Raw genomic sequence first — 18,238 nt, forward strand, 5'->3', positions numbered from 1 at the left:
CATATGTTGCTGGCGGGAGTATAAATTCAAAGACATTTTCTGGAAGGCAGTTTAGAATTATCGGTTAAAAGCCTTAAAATGTATATTCCCTTTGAAGACCTAGAAATTCTTATTCTACAAATGGAGGCTAAATAGAGAAGGATCTGAAAATTTAGACATAACTTACATGTGTGACAGGAGGAGATTGGTTGAGTAAATTGTTGCATATCCATATAATTGAATAAAATGAAGCTATTAGAAAATGAGGTTGTAGAAGCATGTTTATGACATGGAGTATTTCAGGATACAGTTTGGGACAATGCATGAGGCCACCACGCTGGAGAGATCCACAGGGTCCGGAGTAGAGAAAGCCTTGCCTGCCATGCTAAGGAACTTGAGCTTTTCCTGTAGTTACTGGCCAGCCATTAAGGGATTTTAAAGGGTAGATCAGAGCTGCATTTTAGATAGATCCCTCTTGCAGCAATGTGTCTGGAGGCAAGAGGCCAGTGAACATTATTTCAGTGGTCCAGGGAGAGAGAAAATGAGGACCCGAGAGTATAAACATTGGTGAACAGAGCCTAGGAAAGACTTTGGGCAGCCCAAGGAATGGATCTTTGCTATGGTGGGTAATGTTTGTAAGCACTCTTCTTTAGGAACCCCCAAATAGTCGGGTGCCCTCATAGGCGGTGGAGCCAGGAGAACTGGAGCTGCAAGGGCTGGGCCTCGGAAGATTGCGTTGCAGGCCAAACACAACTCTCCTGTCCCTCTCTCACTCGCTTTCCCTTTCATTTCGTTTTCCCATCCCTCTTCACTGTTTAACCTGGCTAGCCCCTCAATTAGGATGGTCTTGATGACTGGCCGTCCTTCCCAACTACATTTCTCATAGTGTTACCGCTTCCTCCTGTGAACAAAAATTATCTTCTTTCCGCGTTATGATCATGGGGGTTTACTGAATCTAATGTTTGGGTAGAGCAGAATTTGACAGGGAGCTGGATATTGATGCCAATGAACTTGGGGCTGATATGACTGTGGAACAGAAACAGGAACAGGAGTGGGTCAAGTGATGCCGAGAGCTTGGGTAGGGAAGGTGGGAACCTGGAACCAGAGTGGTTCAGAGGTAGAGGATGAACTGGAACAGCTGCTGGTGCCTAGATTAGGTGCTTAGGAAAAACCTGAATTTTTGAGTTTGTGGGCAAGATGCTAGAGAGCCACTGTCTCCTGGGGAAGCTGAGAGAGTGGTTTTTGAATGGAACCTGAAGGTTTTTTCCAGGAAAAACCAGCCAAACAAGAGTCCAGTTTTGTAAGGATTCAGGAACTGCCAGCACCCAGCAGATCTGGGAATGAAGCAGGTTGGAGCTAAGATGACCCTGTCTTTAGAGACCGCTGGACTCTGAAATCCATCTGCGTAAATACAATTTGCTGCCCGGGCAGGTTTGTGTTTTGAGATGTCTCGCCTTGTGAGGAGTAGATTTTTGTGTGGTGGTACAGGTGTGGGGCTCCTGCAGTGGCACCATGTGTTCTGTTGGGGGGGTCAAGGGGCAGGGCTAGAGTCTAAAGAAGAGAAGCCCCCATGAGGCTGGGACCATGTCAGGTGTGAGGTGGAAAGTGTGTTGATCCGGGAGTTACGGGACCTGGGTTCTTGCCAGAAACCTTGTCAGAACCTTCCTCCTGGGTTTCTCCATCTGTAAAATGGGATTTCATAGCAACACCCTGCTTACCTCCCAGGCGATGGGTAAGTGGAAGTGCTTTGTAGCATTTCTCTGTGTGCTCCGTGCCCACGTCCTTTTCTTCAGGTGCCTAGCTGGGCAGATGGCAACATGAACACAAAGTGCCAAGTCGGTGCTGGGATGTGCTCAGATGCCTTCTCATCTTCCTGCCATCCTTGTTTGTACTTCCAAGTGTCCTCTCTTCCCACCCTATTTGCAGCTTAAGGGATAGTTTAGCTTTCCGTCTGCTAGGCTGAAACAAACGCCAACAAAATTTGGAGGCAGTTGGCAGCCAATCAAAGAAGAGAGCAGACGTATTGGGGCCAAGGCTGGGGGCCTTTGGGCCTCTGAATTAACATGTTATCTTCACTCCTCTCCTTTGGTTAATGGTGATTATGGATGTGGCTCCAGCATGACAAAGCAGAGAGGTTTAGTGTCATAAATCTATGAAGTTGCCAGAGGAGACTGTGAGTTTACTGGAAAAGGAATAGGATGGAGTTGGGATCTTTTTTCATATAAACTAAAAAAAAATTTTTTTTTTAAAAATTTTGTTTATTTTGGGCTGTGTTGGGTCTTCGTTGCTGAGTGCGGGCTTTCTCTAGTTGTGGTGAGCTGGGGCTACTCTTTATTGTGGTGCGCGGGCTTCTCATTGCGGTGGCTTGTCGTTGCAGAGCACAGGCTCTAGGCGCGCGGGCTTCAGTAGTTGTGGTACACAGGCTGAGTAGTTGTGGTGCATGGGCTTAGTTGCTTTGCAGCATGTGGGATCTTCCTGGACCAGGGCTCGAACCCGTGTCTCCTGCATTGGCGGGCAGATTCTTTTTTTAAATTAATTAATTAATTAATTAATTTTTAATTTTTGGCTGCGTTGGGTCTTCGTTGCTGCATGTGGGCTTTCTCTGGTTGCGGTGAGCGGGGGCTACTCTTCGTTGTGGTGCGTGGGCTTCTCATTGTGGTGGCTTCTCTTCTTGTGGAGCATGGGCTCTAGGCGCTCAGGCTGCAGTAGTTGTGGCACGCGGGCTTCAGTAGTTGTGGCTCGTGGGCTCTAGAGCGCAGGCTCAGTAGTTGTGGCGCACGGGCATAGTTGCTCCGTGGCATGTGGGATCTTCTGGGACCAGGGCTCGAACCCGTGTCCCCTGCATTGGCAGGCAGATTCTTAACCACTGTGGCAGGCGGATTCTTAACCACTGCGCCACTAGGGAAGTCCCTGGGATTATTTTTCAAATCTCATTTTTTGATGTGTCTACATGTATCTGCTTTAAAGGTTGCTTGAAAAAGATAGCCTCTATCCTGGTGTTGGGAATAGACAGGCAAGACAAGGAAGGCCAACGTGCTGATTGGAAATGACATGGCCGCAGGAAAGTAACTGTTGGAAAACTCAGTTACAGTCAAGACTAGCAGAGCTACTTGAAGAGAAATCAGATGCATGAGTGAGTTGGGACTGGAGGCTTGCTTTCTTCAGTAGGTTTCTGGGCCTCTGGCATAGGGCTGTCATGGATCAGAACCAGCCAAATGGAGCAGTTACAGGGAAATCAGCCCCCAAGAATATGCTTATCTCCTCTTGGCTGTGGGTATAGAAAAGTAAGAGTGAACAGTGGGGCCCAGTGTTGCATTTTTGCTTCTCTGTTTTCACATGTTGGAAGTATCTAGGGTATTCCAGAAGCTCAGGAAGACTGCTGGCATGGCTCTTAGGTGACTCCAGAAGTATTCTTTCCAAGGTGATTAGGGGCCCCTGTCTGCTTTCTATATACTGTAGCTTCTGAATGTAGCCTTTGATGGGCCTGATGCTGGGTAACTATGTACAGCCTCCAACTTGGTCCCTTGCCTAAGGTGAGTAACTCTACTGCTGGGTCAGTGGTAAAGAATACCAGCTTTGTTTCTTTCTTGGACTGCTCCTGACACGTGGGGTTGAGGAGTGGGGTTAAGTTCATGTCTGGATGATTGAAATTCCAAGTTGACAATCCTTGTCCCAAACCATTAAGGTCAGATGTATTTCATAAGTCTAAATTTTTTGGATTTTAGAAAGGCAATACAGTGAACGTGTTTTGTTTTTTTTTTTTTTTTTTTTGGCTGCGTTGAGTCTTCGTTGCTGCGTGTAGGCTTTCTTTTCTCTAGTTGTGGCGAGCGGGGGCTATTCTTTGTTGCGGTGCACGGGCTTCTCATTGCGGTGGCTTCACTTGTTGAGGAGCTCGGGCTCTAGGTGCGTGGGCTTCAATAGTTGTGGCATGCGGGCTCTGTGCTTGTGGCTCGTGGGCTGTACAGCTCAGGCTCAGTAGTTGTGGCGCATGGGCTTAGTTGCTCCGTGGCATGTGGGACCTTCCTGGACCAGGGCTTAAACCTGCATCCCCTGCACTGGCAGGCAGATTCTCAACCACTGCACCACCAGGGAAACCCCAGTGAACGTGTTTTACAGACACTCGCAGTGGGGTCTGGGACAGCACCCCGTATTCAAAATACATTCTTTTTGTGGAAAATGTGTGAATACTCACCATAAATGGAATAAAGAAAGTCTGTAAGTAGCCTCAGCTCAGTTCAAGTCATATCTGCTACCAAATTAGTTTTGAAAAAAAAAGAGAGACTTTTGGTTTTTAGAGCTTTTTGGATTTGGCGATTGCAGATAAGGGATTGTGGACCTGCAATTGTCATTGGTTTTGCAGTTTTAATCAAATTGATCCACAGGGGAAAGGCATTTTCTCGATGGATATTTTCTTGGCGGGGTTCTCTGATGAAGTATTGTGTGGGTAATGGACTCCTGGCCGTGTTCCTTTCAAGACCCTTTTTCTTTTCCATTCTTTCTCTTCTTCGTGGCAGGGATTCAAGCAGGTGTCTCTACTTATAGTGATTTTCCTTATAGTACCCTTCTCTCTTAAGTGTAGATTCTGAGAGAACTGAAGGACAGAATATAAAGAATATACTCATGACAAAGCCAAACTAGCCCATAATGCAAATAATGTCTGCTCATAAATGCTCACCACAAGAGAGGGACACATATCAATGATTTTGTAAATCCTCACCATTAAGTCACTGTAGGTAAAGTAACTCCATAAACATGAGTTTCATTCTTTTGTCAATCCTTCTCCTGCTGTCTGTTTTTTTTTTTGTTTGTTTGTTTGTTTTTTTTTTTTGCTGAATGTCTTTGATCAAACCTTCAGCACATCTGGCTGCCTGGAGTGTTTGAATCTCCTGGGGCATTTGTTAAAATGCTCAGATTCCTGGAACCCCGAACTTCTGGAATCAGCATTCCTAATGGGGGGAGCCCAGGAATTTGCACATTTTATAAGTGCTCTGCAGGGCTTTCCTTGTCCCTCTTGAGAACCAGTGCTTTGGTGCAGTCAGACTGCCACGGCTGTAGGTTTTTGAAGGCTGTAACCCAGGCCTAGTTCAAACCAAGTAGCATGGAACTGATGGTCTCTTAGAAGGACCAGGTTCTTTTTGTTTGGTTTGAGCAGAGAGACTAGAAGGGGACCCACTTAGTCATGCTTCGAAACAAACTGATCAAATGTGAGGGAGGAAAATAATAATAATAGAAGAAAAACAATGGAAGTTTAAAAACATGTATACCTCCTGTATACATGAGGGAGACCCAGGAAAAGTGACTAACTCCCTGAAATGGCCCAAGCCACCACCTTAAATACCATCTCCAGCCAAAGATAAAAGAAAGATGTTGAGTGTCGGTTGGTGGGTAGGGGTGGAGGAGAAGGCCATTTCCTGGAGGTGACCAGGAAAAGCACAGTGAACAAGGGTAAGGTTGTTAGGCAGATTTAGGTCCTTGCCTTCTCCATTGTTGAGAGTTTCTAGAGATTTAGAGTCTTCCTTCTTTTCCTAGAGGGAGACACCTTAACAAATGGAGATTTTCCTTATAAATGTAGATGTCTCTTACAGAAGGGTAACTTCTACACAGTTTTCAGAGCTTTTCCTATGTCTGTTGTTTCTTAAAAACAATCAGCCTAAAGTAATCCTTATGCCAAAAAAACAAACTTCGGGTAGCAAATTCTGCTCCTCTTCAAAATCAAAGGGAGGTTAAGAGCCTGGGGGGTGGCAATATTGATAGGATTGCCAGATAAAATACAAGCTGTCCAGTTAAATTTGAATTTCAGATAAACAATGAATAATGTTCTAGTGTATGTACGTTCCATACACTATTAAGGATATACTTATACTAAAACATTGTTCATTGTTTATTTGAAATTCAAATTTAACTTGGCATCCTGTATTTTTCTTTCTAAATCTGGCAAAGCTAGGTATTGATCAACCCACCTTCCCCCATGGGAGGCAAACCAGATGGCATTTGTGTCTCTGTCCTATCTCAGAATCCATTTTTCCTTGTCCTAAGTTAAAAACCTGTCATACTGGCTACTCGTGTCATGCTGAACTTGAAGGACTGAAAAATTGAGTCTTCTAGAGGTTAAGAGGAAGTGCTTTAGAGGCTGAAATGGCTTAAGAAAAGCTCTCCCCATCTCCTACCCCTCCACCAATTACTTCTTCCACTTTTCATCCGTCTCTTTCCCTCTCTCCCCGACCTACCCCTTCCCCATCACACACACACAGCCGGAACAGACAGGCACACATAGATGCATGTGCAAATGCAAACATGTTTGGAACACCACTTGCTTGTCTTTTAAAGTCTTTTATGTTACATTTTCTGTGTAAGAGTTTGGTTATTAATTATTATTATTATTATTATTATTATTATTATTATTATTAAAATACACTGTCTCACTGTGTCCAGCATTTCTCTTGATAACCATACTTAATTTTTTTGCCATTGCAGATCTTTCTCCTGGCCTGCCCTCCGTGTCCGGGAGCTGTCGTCGTCTTCAAGTAAGGGGAGATTGTTTTTCTGTTGCCATTGCTGAACTGCTTTGTCTGTTTGATAACAAAGGATGATGAACACATTGCTTGTGACCACCTTGAACCTGCAATGCTTTGTGTCTGGGCTTCCCAAGGGACAAAAGTCTTCAAGGGTCCAATGAAACAGTCAAATGTTGTATGTGGAGATTTGACCTTTGTGCTTTTGTCAAGCCCTGACAGATCCTTTTTAGCGATTCTTTGTGGTGGTGTTTTATGGCCAAGACATTCCCCCTTGGAAGTTAGCCGACCTCGTAAAGTTTCTCTTGAGTTTGCTGGGGGCCAGACAGGTCCCCTCCTTTAGCGAATCTTTGTACTGTGGTCCTGCTGTTCCACTGAGGATACTTTGAAGGACTTTGTGTTTTTATGGGGGGTTTTTTGTTGTTAAAGTGCAAATTAAAGTGAGGAGAGAAAAATATCGCCTTATTACAAGTCCTGACTTTCTTTAAAATAGAAAGCATCAGATCCATTAAAGTGTATTGCAGGCAAATCATGTTTGTCTGAAGGCAAGTTTGCTTAAATGAAATTCTCAAGAGTCCCAGAAGCCTCATTTTAACCACGAGTTGTGACCATCTCATTTATCAACCTTTTATTAGAGTTGCTAATGAGAAGCTAAATCGACCCAATTAATTTTGTCTCTTTCCCCCTTCTCTGGCCCCCATTTTGGAGCTGTTTCTGAGCAGGGAAATGGCTGCAAGCCAGAGAGAGGGGGCAAAAAGTAGAGTCCAGCAGATCCTTAGATCATTGAGAGTGGAGTAAATGGCTTTCTGATTTAGTTAAGTCTTTAAAGTGTTAGGTAGGGGGAAATATACCCTATTTGCTGCTTCAGATAGCTCCTTGGAATAGCCACTTAGTCTCTTGCCTAGGGTGAATAACTTTCTGGTAGATGAGGGGTAATGGATCCTGATTTCATAAGCTCTTACTTGGACAGCTCCTAAGCGGAAGGTGTATTTAACCCTGTTTTCCCCCCTTGATTTCCCAAAATGGGCTCAATTTTTCAGTGTAATGTTTTAAAAGTAACATTTATTGGTTTTATTTCATTATTATGAGAGTAACAGTTCTCATTATAGAAAATGCAGAAACATAAAGAAGAAAATAAACACCACCCCTAATCCTACCAAGAGATTATTTTGGTTATTTCCTTTCTTTTTTGCTTTTTTTTAAATTTTAACAAGCAGAGACCACATTTAGGTTTTTTTTTTACTGTATCTTTTCTAAATTTAATTCAATTTATGTGTGTTTGTACATATAAAATACATAAATATAGCTGCTGGATTTATTTTTTTATAGTGGTCTTTTACCCTGTCCTTTTCCCTGTTTAGTTTGTCCCTTGCCTCTACCTTTCCACATCATCCCTGTATATTACCAAACCAGTATGTATCCTTCCATATTTTTCTCCATGCTCACAGGTATACACACACACAGACACACACACACACACACACACACACACACACACAGGTTTTGGAATGTTCTGTTGTTTTTGTTAATTGGTTTTTTTTTTTTTGGCGGTACGCGGGCCTCTCCCGTTGCGGAGCACAGCCTCCGGACACACAGGCTCAGCGGCCATGGCTCATGGGCTCAGCCGCTCCGCGGCATGTGGGATCTTCCCGGACCGGGGCACGAACCCGTGTCCCCTGCATTGGCAGGCGGACTCTCAACCACTGCGCCACCAGGGAAGCCCCTTGTTAATTGTTTTACAAAAATAGAATTCTGTATATACTTTAACACATCCTACTTTTTTCATCTCATGAAAATCTATCAAAGCCTCTTGGTATGGCTCTTATTCTTTTAAAAAACTGGAAAATATTTCATGGATGCACAACTTATTTAGCTATTCCCCTACTAATGAACATTTACATTCTTTCCAGATTTTGGCCACTACAGTCAATGCTGAATTAAACATCATTGTGCTTATGCCCTTATATACTGGTGCTTTCAATTTATACACACAGACACAAGTGTTTATATATAAATAAATATTTGTTACCATATTGATTTACAAAAACAGGCTGTTATAATTCACTTTTCCCTTTTATATGTAACATATGAGATTATTGTTTGTTTCACATCCCTGCCAGCATAAGGTTTTATGGTTCTTTTATAATTCTGACAACTTAATGGATGTATTTCCTTGGCTACTAATGCATTTTGGTTTTGTCTCTCTCTCTCTCTCTCTCTCTCTCTCTCTCTCTCTCTCTTTTGGTCCAATTGGATTTTCTCTTTGAATTATCTGTTCATATTATCTGCCCATTTCCTAAGGGTTATTTATATTTTTCTTAACCTGTAAGGCCTCTTCGTATATTTTGGATATTGGCCCTTGGTCTACCATCTTTATTATAGATATCTTTCCCAAATCTGTATGGATTGACTTTACTGATGGTATATATTTCCACATAATTTTTTCATATCCAAATATGATTATTTTCTTATAGCTTCTGGGTTCCCAGTCTTTGTTAAGACTGTTTTCTCAAAGATGGATAACCAGTGACAGTAGCATAATGTGTTAAATAATCCTTACTCTCCCCTGTGAACTGAACTGCTATCTTTGTCATCAAACTTTTTATATACGAGGATCCATTTATGGATTCTCTGTTCTGTTTCATCTGTGTGTTTATTTGTGTACCTAAATCATGTTGATTGGATTACATTAGATTAAATAATATTTTTCTTGGCTATTCTTTGGTATTTTTTCTTTTCTACACATTTTAGTATCACTTATTCAGTCCTCCCAACCCCACCCTATTGGGATTCTAATTAGAATTGCATTAAATTTATATTTCAGTTTTGTAAGAATTGATTTTTTAAAACCTATAGCTCTTTTTGTCTAAGAAATGGCATTTCTTTCCATCTGCTCAGATCTTGTTTTATGCCTTTCTTGATACATTTATTCTTAAAGAATTAAGAACTTTTTTGTTTGTTATGAGTGGAATACTATCCTCCTTTCCATTCCTAAATGCCTCTTGCTTGAATAGAAAAAGGTTATTAATTTTAAAAATAGTTTTTATATCTAGCTATCTTACCTAATTGTTTTGTTAGTTCTGGTAACTTTTATTTTAGTTTTATCTTTTCTTTCCAATGGTTATATCATTTATTTCATTTTCTTCTGTTTTTGCTAGAAACTCAAAGACAATGTTAAATAAAAATGATGCTGGTGGGCCACTCTGTCTATAACTAATTTCAAATAGAAATCGTGTTTCTCCATATTTGCTGTTGGTATTTGTCAAATAGTCTATTATATTTAAATAGTTTCCACATTTACTTGGAGATATTTTAAACGGAAATGGTTCTGTATTTTATCAAATGCTTTTTCAATGTTTTTGATCCTTTTTTTAATTTAAGTTTTTGATATAGTGAATTATGCCATTAGATTTTCTGGTTTTGAACTACTCTTATATTGCTGAAATAATGTAATAATATTACTATTTGTAATATATTGTTGGATTCTATTTGTCAGTCTTTTATTTAGAACCTGGCCTTAGTATTGATAAGTGAGATTGGAGTCATTTTTTAAAATTTTATTTTATTTATTTTTTTAAATTTTTGGCTGCGTTGGGTCTTCGTTCTGCATGTGCACTTTCTCTAGTTGTGGCCAACGGGGGCTACTCTTTGTTGCGGTGTGCGGGCTTCTCGTTGTGGTGGCTTCTCTTGTTGCGGAGCACGGGCTCTAGGTGCACAGGCTTCAGTAGTTGTGGTGTGCAGGCTTAGTTGCTCCGCGGCATGTGGGATTTTCCCAGACCAGGGATTGAACCCATGTCCCCTGCATTGCCAGGTGGATTCTTAACCACTGCACCACCAGGGAAGTCCCTGGAGTCATTTTTTACTGGATTCTTTTCATCAAGTTTAAGGATTAAAATTATGTAAATTATGTAAAATGAACTGCAGAATTTTCCTTCTTATTCTCTGGCCTGGAATACTTTAACTATCCTTAGAAATTGTGTGTGTGTGTTTTTTAAGGTCAGATAAAACTCAACTGTGAAGCCCAAATATGAAGTCTCAATGTCTTTTTCAGTTGGTAGATCCTTAATTACCTTTCCAAGGTTTTATATGGTAATTCATCTATTCAAATCTTTTTGGGTCAGTTTTGGTCATTTGTATTTTGCTAGGAAGATATCTATTTCTTTTAAGTTTTCAAAAATGTTGCCATGAATTTAATTGAGCATATGCTACCCTCTTATTTTATAATTTTAAAAAACCATCTCCTCATTGTAGTCATGTTTTCTTTCTTGGGCTTAACCTTGTCTGGTTTTGTGTTCTGTCTCTTATATTTTATATTTTAGTCAGGTTAGTAAGCACTTTTATCTATTTTTGGTTGTTTTATAGAACCTGGTTTTGGATATATTTATCCTTTTTACCTTATTTTATTTGTGTGTGTGTGTGTGTATATATATACACTTAATTTTCAACTTTTTATCTTTATTGATTTCCTTTTCCTGTTTTTTCCTAATCTCTCAAGATTTATATAATTTATTTCTTTACTTTTTGTCTTCTTTAATTATAGTTTTCTATTCTACTTTGTTCACTTGATATCCCAGGTTTTCCCCCATTTTATCATGAACTCACATTGTCTACAAATTTTTTCAATTAAATTTTGTATTTTGAGATAAATATAAAATATTATATAATAAATATATCATTATAATTTAGAAACACTTGTAAGAAAAACACAGAGATCCCATGTACCCTTTAACTAGTTTCCTCCAGTTGTAAACTACTGCAAAACTGTGGTATGATATCACAGCCGTACAGTCAAGACAAAGAATAGTTTCATCACCATGAGGATCTCTCCTGTTGCCCTTTTAAAGCCACATCCACTACCCTACCACCTGTGCCCTGTCCCTGACCCCTGGCAACTCATCTGTTCTCCACGTCTATAAATTTGTCATTTCAAGAATGTCAATATAAATGGAATCATACAGTATGTCACCTATGGGATTGCCTTTTTAAAAATAAAAATGTAATTGAAAATCAGTGTTTTAAAAAGTAGACAGCTCTTAAAAGAATTACTCCATGTTATATTAGTATAGCTCTGTTTACTGTTTTCAAAGTACTTTGTCTTAAAAGATCTTATCTAATCCTTCAAATAATGTTATGAGATAAGGAATACATTATATCCACACGACAGATAAAGCAGTTGGGGACAAGAGATTTTAAATAACTTAGCTAAAATTACACAGTGGCAGAGTCAGGATTGGCTTTCTTCCTTTTCCTGCTAATGCTCATAATCAGGTTTACTGTGTGTCTAGTCAAGGCGGGAAACATTTAACATGAATCATCTAATTTAATCCTTCCAGCAAACCTATGTGGGAGGTACAGATAGTATCCTCAGTTAGATCAAGATAACAGGCTCTGAAAGTTTATGTGATTTAAGTGGCATGTAAGTGGTATAGGTGGGATTTGATCCAATGTCTCTCTGACTACAGAGCCAGTGCTCCTAATCATTGCCTTATGTCGCTGAAGTGAATATTTTTGGCTCTTCTTGGTACTATTGAAAGGGTTAAAAACCATGACAACATCCTATTTAAAATTTCATAAATTTCAGTGTACACAGACAGGCACTGCTGTGGGTTCATTGACTAGCGCTGTCTTACCCACCTCTTGTTTTTTCTTTCGGCCCTTTGCTGTGCCAGCCACATATGAGTTTGTCTGCTTCCCAGCTAAGCAGGGGCTGGCATGCTCTTCATGGAGGGATGCCCAGTCACTGCAGGAAAGGACTATGGTGCGCCATGGCTGGGCAAGGGCTGGCAGTTCTCTTTAGGGTGGGGAAGGGGTGGGACTGTCCACAGGGTTCCCACGCTGCACTTGACAGTTGGGAATGAGGGTTCCCCAGTGTTCTGGCTGGATCCCAGAGTGCTTCATTTATGTGGCCCACAGTTGACATGTGACTTGCTAAGTCTGCTGCTGTAACTGGCTGCCTAGAGGAAAGGCATGCATCTAGAACGTGGAGCTAAGATTGGAAGGGGTTTCTACCTGGTCCACCACTGCAGCAACTTGGGCATGGTGCTCTTTTGACCTCCAACTCCTAGAATTCCGGCCTGGCAGCCTTTAGACTCTTATCCCCCTCTCCTGTTCCTGGCTCCTTCGTGCTGTGGATGCTCATATAGCAGCACCAGACTTGCTCGTTGTGTTGTGTCTGTACAGGCAGTGTTGTTGGGTGTCTCTGAGTCTGAGCCATTTCCTTTTTATTCATTTGGCTGTTTTGAGTGGTTCTCATCTGAAGAGCTATCTACCATCTTCAGTATCCAAGCCACAGAATTCTTTCTGTCACTCAGGTTTGAGTAAAACCAATATATCCTTAAGAGAACATTCTGTGCTTGTTGTCCTGCTACTAATTTCAAAAAAGGTACCTGTCTCAGTTACCTTTAGGGAAAATACCCCGTCACATAATATGAACCAGCCTGCCTCTTGGATTCTTAATAAATAACATTCCCTTTTGCAACCCAAGGGAAAGGAAAGAGGGCAGGTACTCCCCAGCTCCCTGCCACATCTCACTGGTTGCTTTTCTTTTGCTTTCTCCTTGCCCTTTTCCTCAGTTTTTTTTTTCCCTTCAAATTTCATTATAGAAAATTCCAAATGTATGCATACTATGCTTTATTACTCATTATATATTTTAATTTGTGAATTGTCACATTTGTGTTCTCAGTTTTTTTATGTAAAAGTGTTTCTCCTCTTGATGATCTGCATGAGTTGTCCCCATATAAAGAATATTAATCCTTTATCACCTTTGTAGTAAATGTTTTTCCCAGACTGCCTTCTAACTCGTTGATGATGCTTTTGATGTATATTTTACATTTTTATTGGTCATGGTGATTGGTTTCTGCACCACCTACAGACCATGGTGATTTCTTCAAGTGCTTTTGTGCTTGAAGACTTTTAGCATTCTAAGATAAGATAGACAATCTAGTTTTTTAATGTTTTGTAAATATTTAGCTGTCAGTTTATCTGAAATTCATTTTGTATATAGTATGAGGTAGGGATATAACATTTTTCCCTGAATTGTCATTTATTTGAGCAGTGTTTGTTGATTAACTATTTCCCTGTGATTATTGCTGTCACATTTTTATCCAGCATAAATTCTTATATATGCTAGCATAGGGGAGCAAAATTTGCCACCCCCAAAATGTGTCTCTTTGGCATGAGGATTAATTTCGGCTGATTATTTTTAAGGAACAGAAGACTCAGGAAATCTTTCTTTTTACCTCCCCGTTAGCTGCCTAAAGAATTTAGATAAAGGGCCTATTTCTGAAACCAAGCTATCACCAGAGTTGTCTGCCGAGTATAGGCTAGGTGTGGCAGGGGAAGCTCTAGGCAGACTCTAGAGATCAGAGTCCTCTCTGTGTCCTATTGTCTCTGCATGGCCCAGCAAACATTTGTTTGCCAAACATTTGTTTTCCCATCTTACCCTCCTCAACTTTGAAGTCCCAAGTATCTACTCTCCACATCCTCTTTTGTCTTTAGCTGCAGATGGTATTTAAGCTGAGGGTTCCAGCCATTTTGGCAAGTTACTCAGTTCTCCTGACTCTCTCCCATGTATACATGTTATTAAACTTCCGTATGATTTTCTGTTAGTCTGTCTCACGTCAGTTGAATTCTTAGACCAGCCAGAAGAACCTAGAAGGGCAGAGGAAAATTTCTTCCTCCTCAACACTAGGGTTTATTTGGGTGGCTTGTTATACTATCCCATCGATGTCTCTGTTGAATTTGCCACCAATTTCAGACTCTTGTATTTGTAACAGCCAGCAGGCCAGATTTCTCTTCACCATTCTTCCCAGACTGTTCCTTTACTCACACTTTTTTTCGTAGGTAGTCCAAACCATTTTTTTCCTTCCAAATGAACTTAAAATGTTTTTGTCAGACTCTTCCTTCAAATACTGTTATTTTGATTGGAATTACTTTAAATCTAAAATTTCATTAATGTCATTACCATAGTGAGTCTCTCTATCCAGGAAAAGACATATGGTAGATTTCTTAATTTATTCTAGGGGGTGTGTGTGGATTGTGTATCCCGCAGATTTCTCATCAACGTCATTCCTGGACAGTTTGTAGTTTATGGCATCATTTATTTATTGTATTTTCAAATTAATTATTACTGGTACATAGGAACGATTTTGATTTTTTTATATGTTTATTTTATATTTGGCCACCATGCTTAACTCTTCTAGTAGTTTTTCAGTTGCTTCACTTGGATTATTTTGGAAATTAATAGTATCAACTCTCATATGATAACTTTATCTCCCTTCAAAGAGCAAAACTTTTTTCAAGTCTGATTGTATTAGCTAGAACTTCCAGGACAATGTTAAATAATAGTAGTACTGGCAGGAATTCTTGCCTTGTTTCTGATTTTAGTGTAAATGTTCCTAGTGTTTTCTCTGTTGACTCTCATGTTGGTTGTTGGTTAAGATTAAACATCCTTTATAATGTTAAAGAATTTATTCTTTTTTTTTTTTTTTTTTTTTTTTTTTTTTTTTCCCAAAGAAATATTGCTGGCTTTTATTTTTTTTTTTTTTTTTGCTTTATCACAAATTTAATCAGTTATATGTATACATATGTTCCCATATCCCCTCCCTTTTGCGTCTCCCTCCCACCCTCCCTATCCCACCCCTCCAGGCGGTCACAAAGCACCGAGCTGATCTCCCTGTGCTATGTGGCTGCTTCCCACTAGCTATCTACCTTACGTTTGGTAGTGTATATATGTCCATGCCGCTCTTTCACTTTGTCACAGCTTACCCTTCCCCCTCCCCATATCCTCAAGTCCATTCTCTAGTAGGTCTGTGTCTTTATTCCTGTCTTACCCCTATGTTCTTCATGACCTTTTTTTTTCTTAAATTCCATATATATGTGTCAGCATACAGTATTTGTCTTTCTCTTTCTGACTTACTTCACTCTGTATGACAGACTCTAGGTCCATCCACCTCATTACAAATAGTTCAATTTCATTTCTTTTTATGGCTGAGTAATATTCCATTGTATGTATGTGCCACATCTTCTTTACCCATTCATCCGATGATGGACACTTAGGTTGTTTCCATCTCCGGGCTATTGTAAATAGGGCTGCTATGAACATTTTGGTACATGTCTCTTTTTGAATTATGGTTTTCTCAGGGTATATGCCCAGTAGTGGGATTGCAGGGTCATATGGTAGTTCTATTTGTAGTTTTTTAAGGAACCTCCATACCGTTCTCCATAGTGGCTGTACCAATTCACATTCCCACCAGCAGTGCAAGAGTGTTCCCTTTTTTCCACACCCTCTCCAGCATTTATTGTTTCTAGATTTTTTGATGATGGCCATTCTGACTGGTGTGAGATGATATCTCATTGTAGTTTTGATTTGCATTTCTCTAATTAGTAAAGATGTTGAGCATCCTTTCATGTGTTTGTTGGCAGTCTGTATATCTTCTGTGGAGAAATGTCTATTTAGGTCTTCTGCCCATTTTTGGATTGGGTTGTTTGTTTTTTTGTTATTGAGCTGCATGAGCTGCTTATAAATTTTGGAGATTAATCCTTTGTCAGTTGCTTCATTTGCAAATATTTTTTCCCATTCTGAGGGTTGTCTTTTGGTCTTGTTTATGGTTTCCTTTGCTGTGCAAAAGCTTTTAAGTTTCATTAGGTCCCATGTGTTTATTTTTGTCTTTATTTCCATTTCTCTAGGAGGTGGGTCAAAAAGGATCTTGCTGTGATTTATGTCATAGAGTGTTCTGCCTATGTTGTCCTCTAAGAGTTTGATAGTGTCTGGCCTTACATTTAGGTCTTTAATCCATTTTGAGTTTATTTTTGTGTATGGTGTTAGGGAGTGTTCTAATTTCATTCTTTTACATGTTCCTGTCCAGTTTTCCCAGCACCCCTTATTGAAGAGGCTATCTTTTCTTCATTGTATATTCTTGCTTCCTTTATCAAAAATAAGGTGACCATTTGTGCATGGGTTTATCTCTGGGCTTTCTATCCTGTTCCATTGATCTATATTTCTGTTTTTGTGCCAGTAGCATACTGTCTTGATTACTGTAGCTTTGTAGTATAGTCTGAAGTCCAGGAGCCTGATTCCTCCAGCTCCGTTTTTCGTTCTCAAGATTGCTTTGGCTATTCGGGGTCTTTTGTGTTTCCATACAAATTGTGAATTTTTTGTTCTAGTTCTGTGAAAAATGCCAGTGGTACTTTGATAGGGCTTGCATTGAATCTGTAGATTGCTTTAGGTAGTAAATTATCAACCCCCCCTTTTAAAATCAGGAATAGTTGCTGAGTTTAGCTAATGCTTTTTGAGAATCTATTGAGAGGTTCATTTGGGTTTTCTCCTTTGACCTCCCCATTTGGTGCATTACATTAATAGATTTCCTAATAACAACCTTTGTTGGATTTCTAAGGTCAGCTTTCCTTTTTCTCTGCAGACTTGGAAGAGGTTCAGATTTGACCACCATACTATGAATTTGATAGATTCTTCTCTTTGCCATCTCCAATGTGAAATTTGATTCTGCTGCTACAATATTTCTTTGTAATTCTTCCTTGGTTTGCTGAGCTTTCTCTTCACTCCAGTTTGGTGTCTTTCCTTCTCAATATGTTTTTATTCCAGTGGCTTTCTATACCTGTTTCACAGAGTCCACGTTTTCTTGTGTTCTCTTGAGATGCCATTTTCTAAAATATTTCTTCTGGTTCAGACACTAAATGTAGACTTTTGTGCTTCCTCCAAGTCTTCAGAATGATATGCATTTCCCTTCTGCTGCTAGAGGTTTTCATAGGAAGCATGCTGTCTTTAGGGGTATGTTTATGCATATTAGAAGGAAGATTTATTTATTCTTTGTTAAAGACACAGGGCATGTGGATTTCATTTGAGTATCCTCATATTCTCTTTGGTATTGGTTAGAACCCCTTCTCAGCTCCACTCCTGGTGGCCAGGTTGATGCACAGAGCTTCCAACCCATTTCCCAGTGTCTAGCGGCTTCATCTGGTAGGTTCTGCTAGACGCATATGGAATCACTTAGTCCTACTACTAGATTCTCTGACACGCTGAACATATAAAGTATGTGAAAAACTACAGCCTCCAACATGCATTGGTCCCTGAGTTTTACTTGTGAAGTCTCCCACTCCCAGAATGCAGTGTGACAGTACCAAAGCCATCACTTCACCCTTTTTGCTTTATGGGAGGAGTCTCCAAACGGATATAGACGAGCTTTGGGAGTTGTTGGTTTCCCTTGCAAACAGTAGCCCTGTAGTGGAGGCACGGCTGTCCAGTTTGCTGGTTACTAGATGAACTCTCCATTGCTAAGCCATGAGGCTGACAGTGGTGTAAGGTCTCAGTGTTTTACTATCTTGTTTCAGGTTTCTGCTGCACGAATTGGCCCCAGGTTGTTTTTTTCTCATTTCAGCCTTAGGTTTATTGTTAATGGAGATTTCTTCCAGATTATTGTAACAGGATGACCATCAGTCTAAGTTTTCAGTAATTTGGGGGAGTTTTCTCATTTTCTGTATCTTGATAGGTATTTTAGTGGAAAGCTCGGAGAGGCTGTGTTAGTGGTGGTTAAGCAAATGCTATTTTAAACTAGAAATCCAGTGTGTGTGTATGTATGTATATATGTGTGTGTATATAAATATATATATATATATTTTAATTTTTGGCCATGCTGCGCAGCTTGTGGGATCTTAGTTCCCCGACCAGGGATTGAACCCACACCCTTGAGAGTGAAAGCGCAGAGTCCTAACTACTGGACTGCCAAGGAATT

At 40.1% G+C, this 18,238-nt stretch overlaps 1 protein-coding gene across 2 annotated transcripts in view; it reads left to right on the forward strand.

Annotated features, from left to right (window-relative positions):
- Window positions 1–18,238, forward strand: part of TMEM164 (transmembrane protein 164) — a gene marked incomplete at both ends in the record, with an annotated part of 162,329 nt that overhangs the window by 69,606 nt on the left and 74,485 nt on the right. The window contains one exon of one of the 2 annotated variants that reach the window (XM_079727482.1): window positions 6,454–6,503. The exons of the other annotated variant lie outside the window; for it this stretch is intronic. Coding sequence (XP_079583608.1) covers window positions 6,454–6,503 — 50 coding nt within the window. The remainder of the gene's footprint in view (window positions 1–6,453; window positions 6,504–18,238) is intronic. 2 annotated transcript variants of the gene reach the window in all.

Source organism: Hyperoodon ampullatus (assembly GCF_949752795.1).
Source record: "Hyperoodon ampullatus genome assembly, chromosome: X".
NCBI lineage: Eukaryota > Metazoa > Chordata > Mammalia > Artiodactyla > Ziphiidae > Hyperoodon > Hyperoodon ampullatus.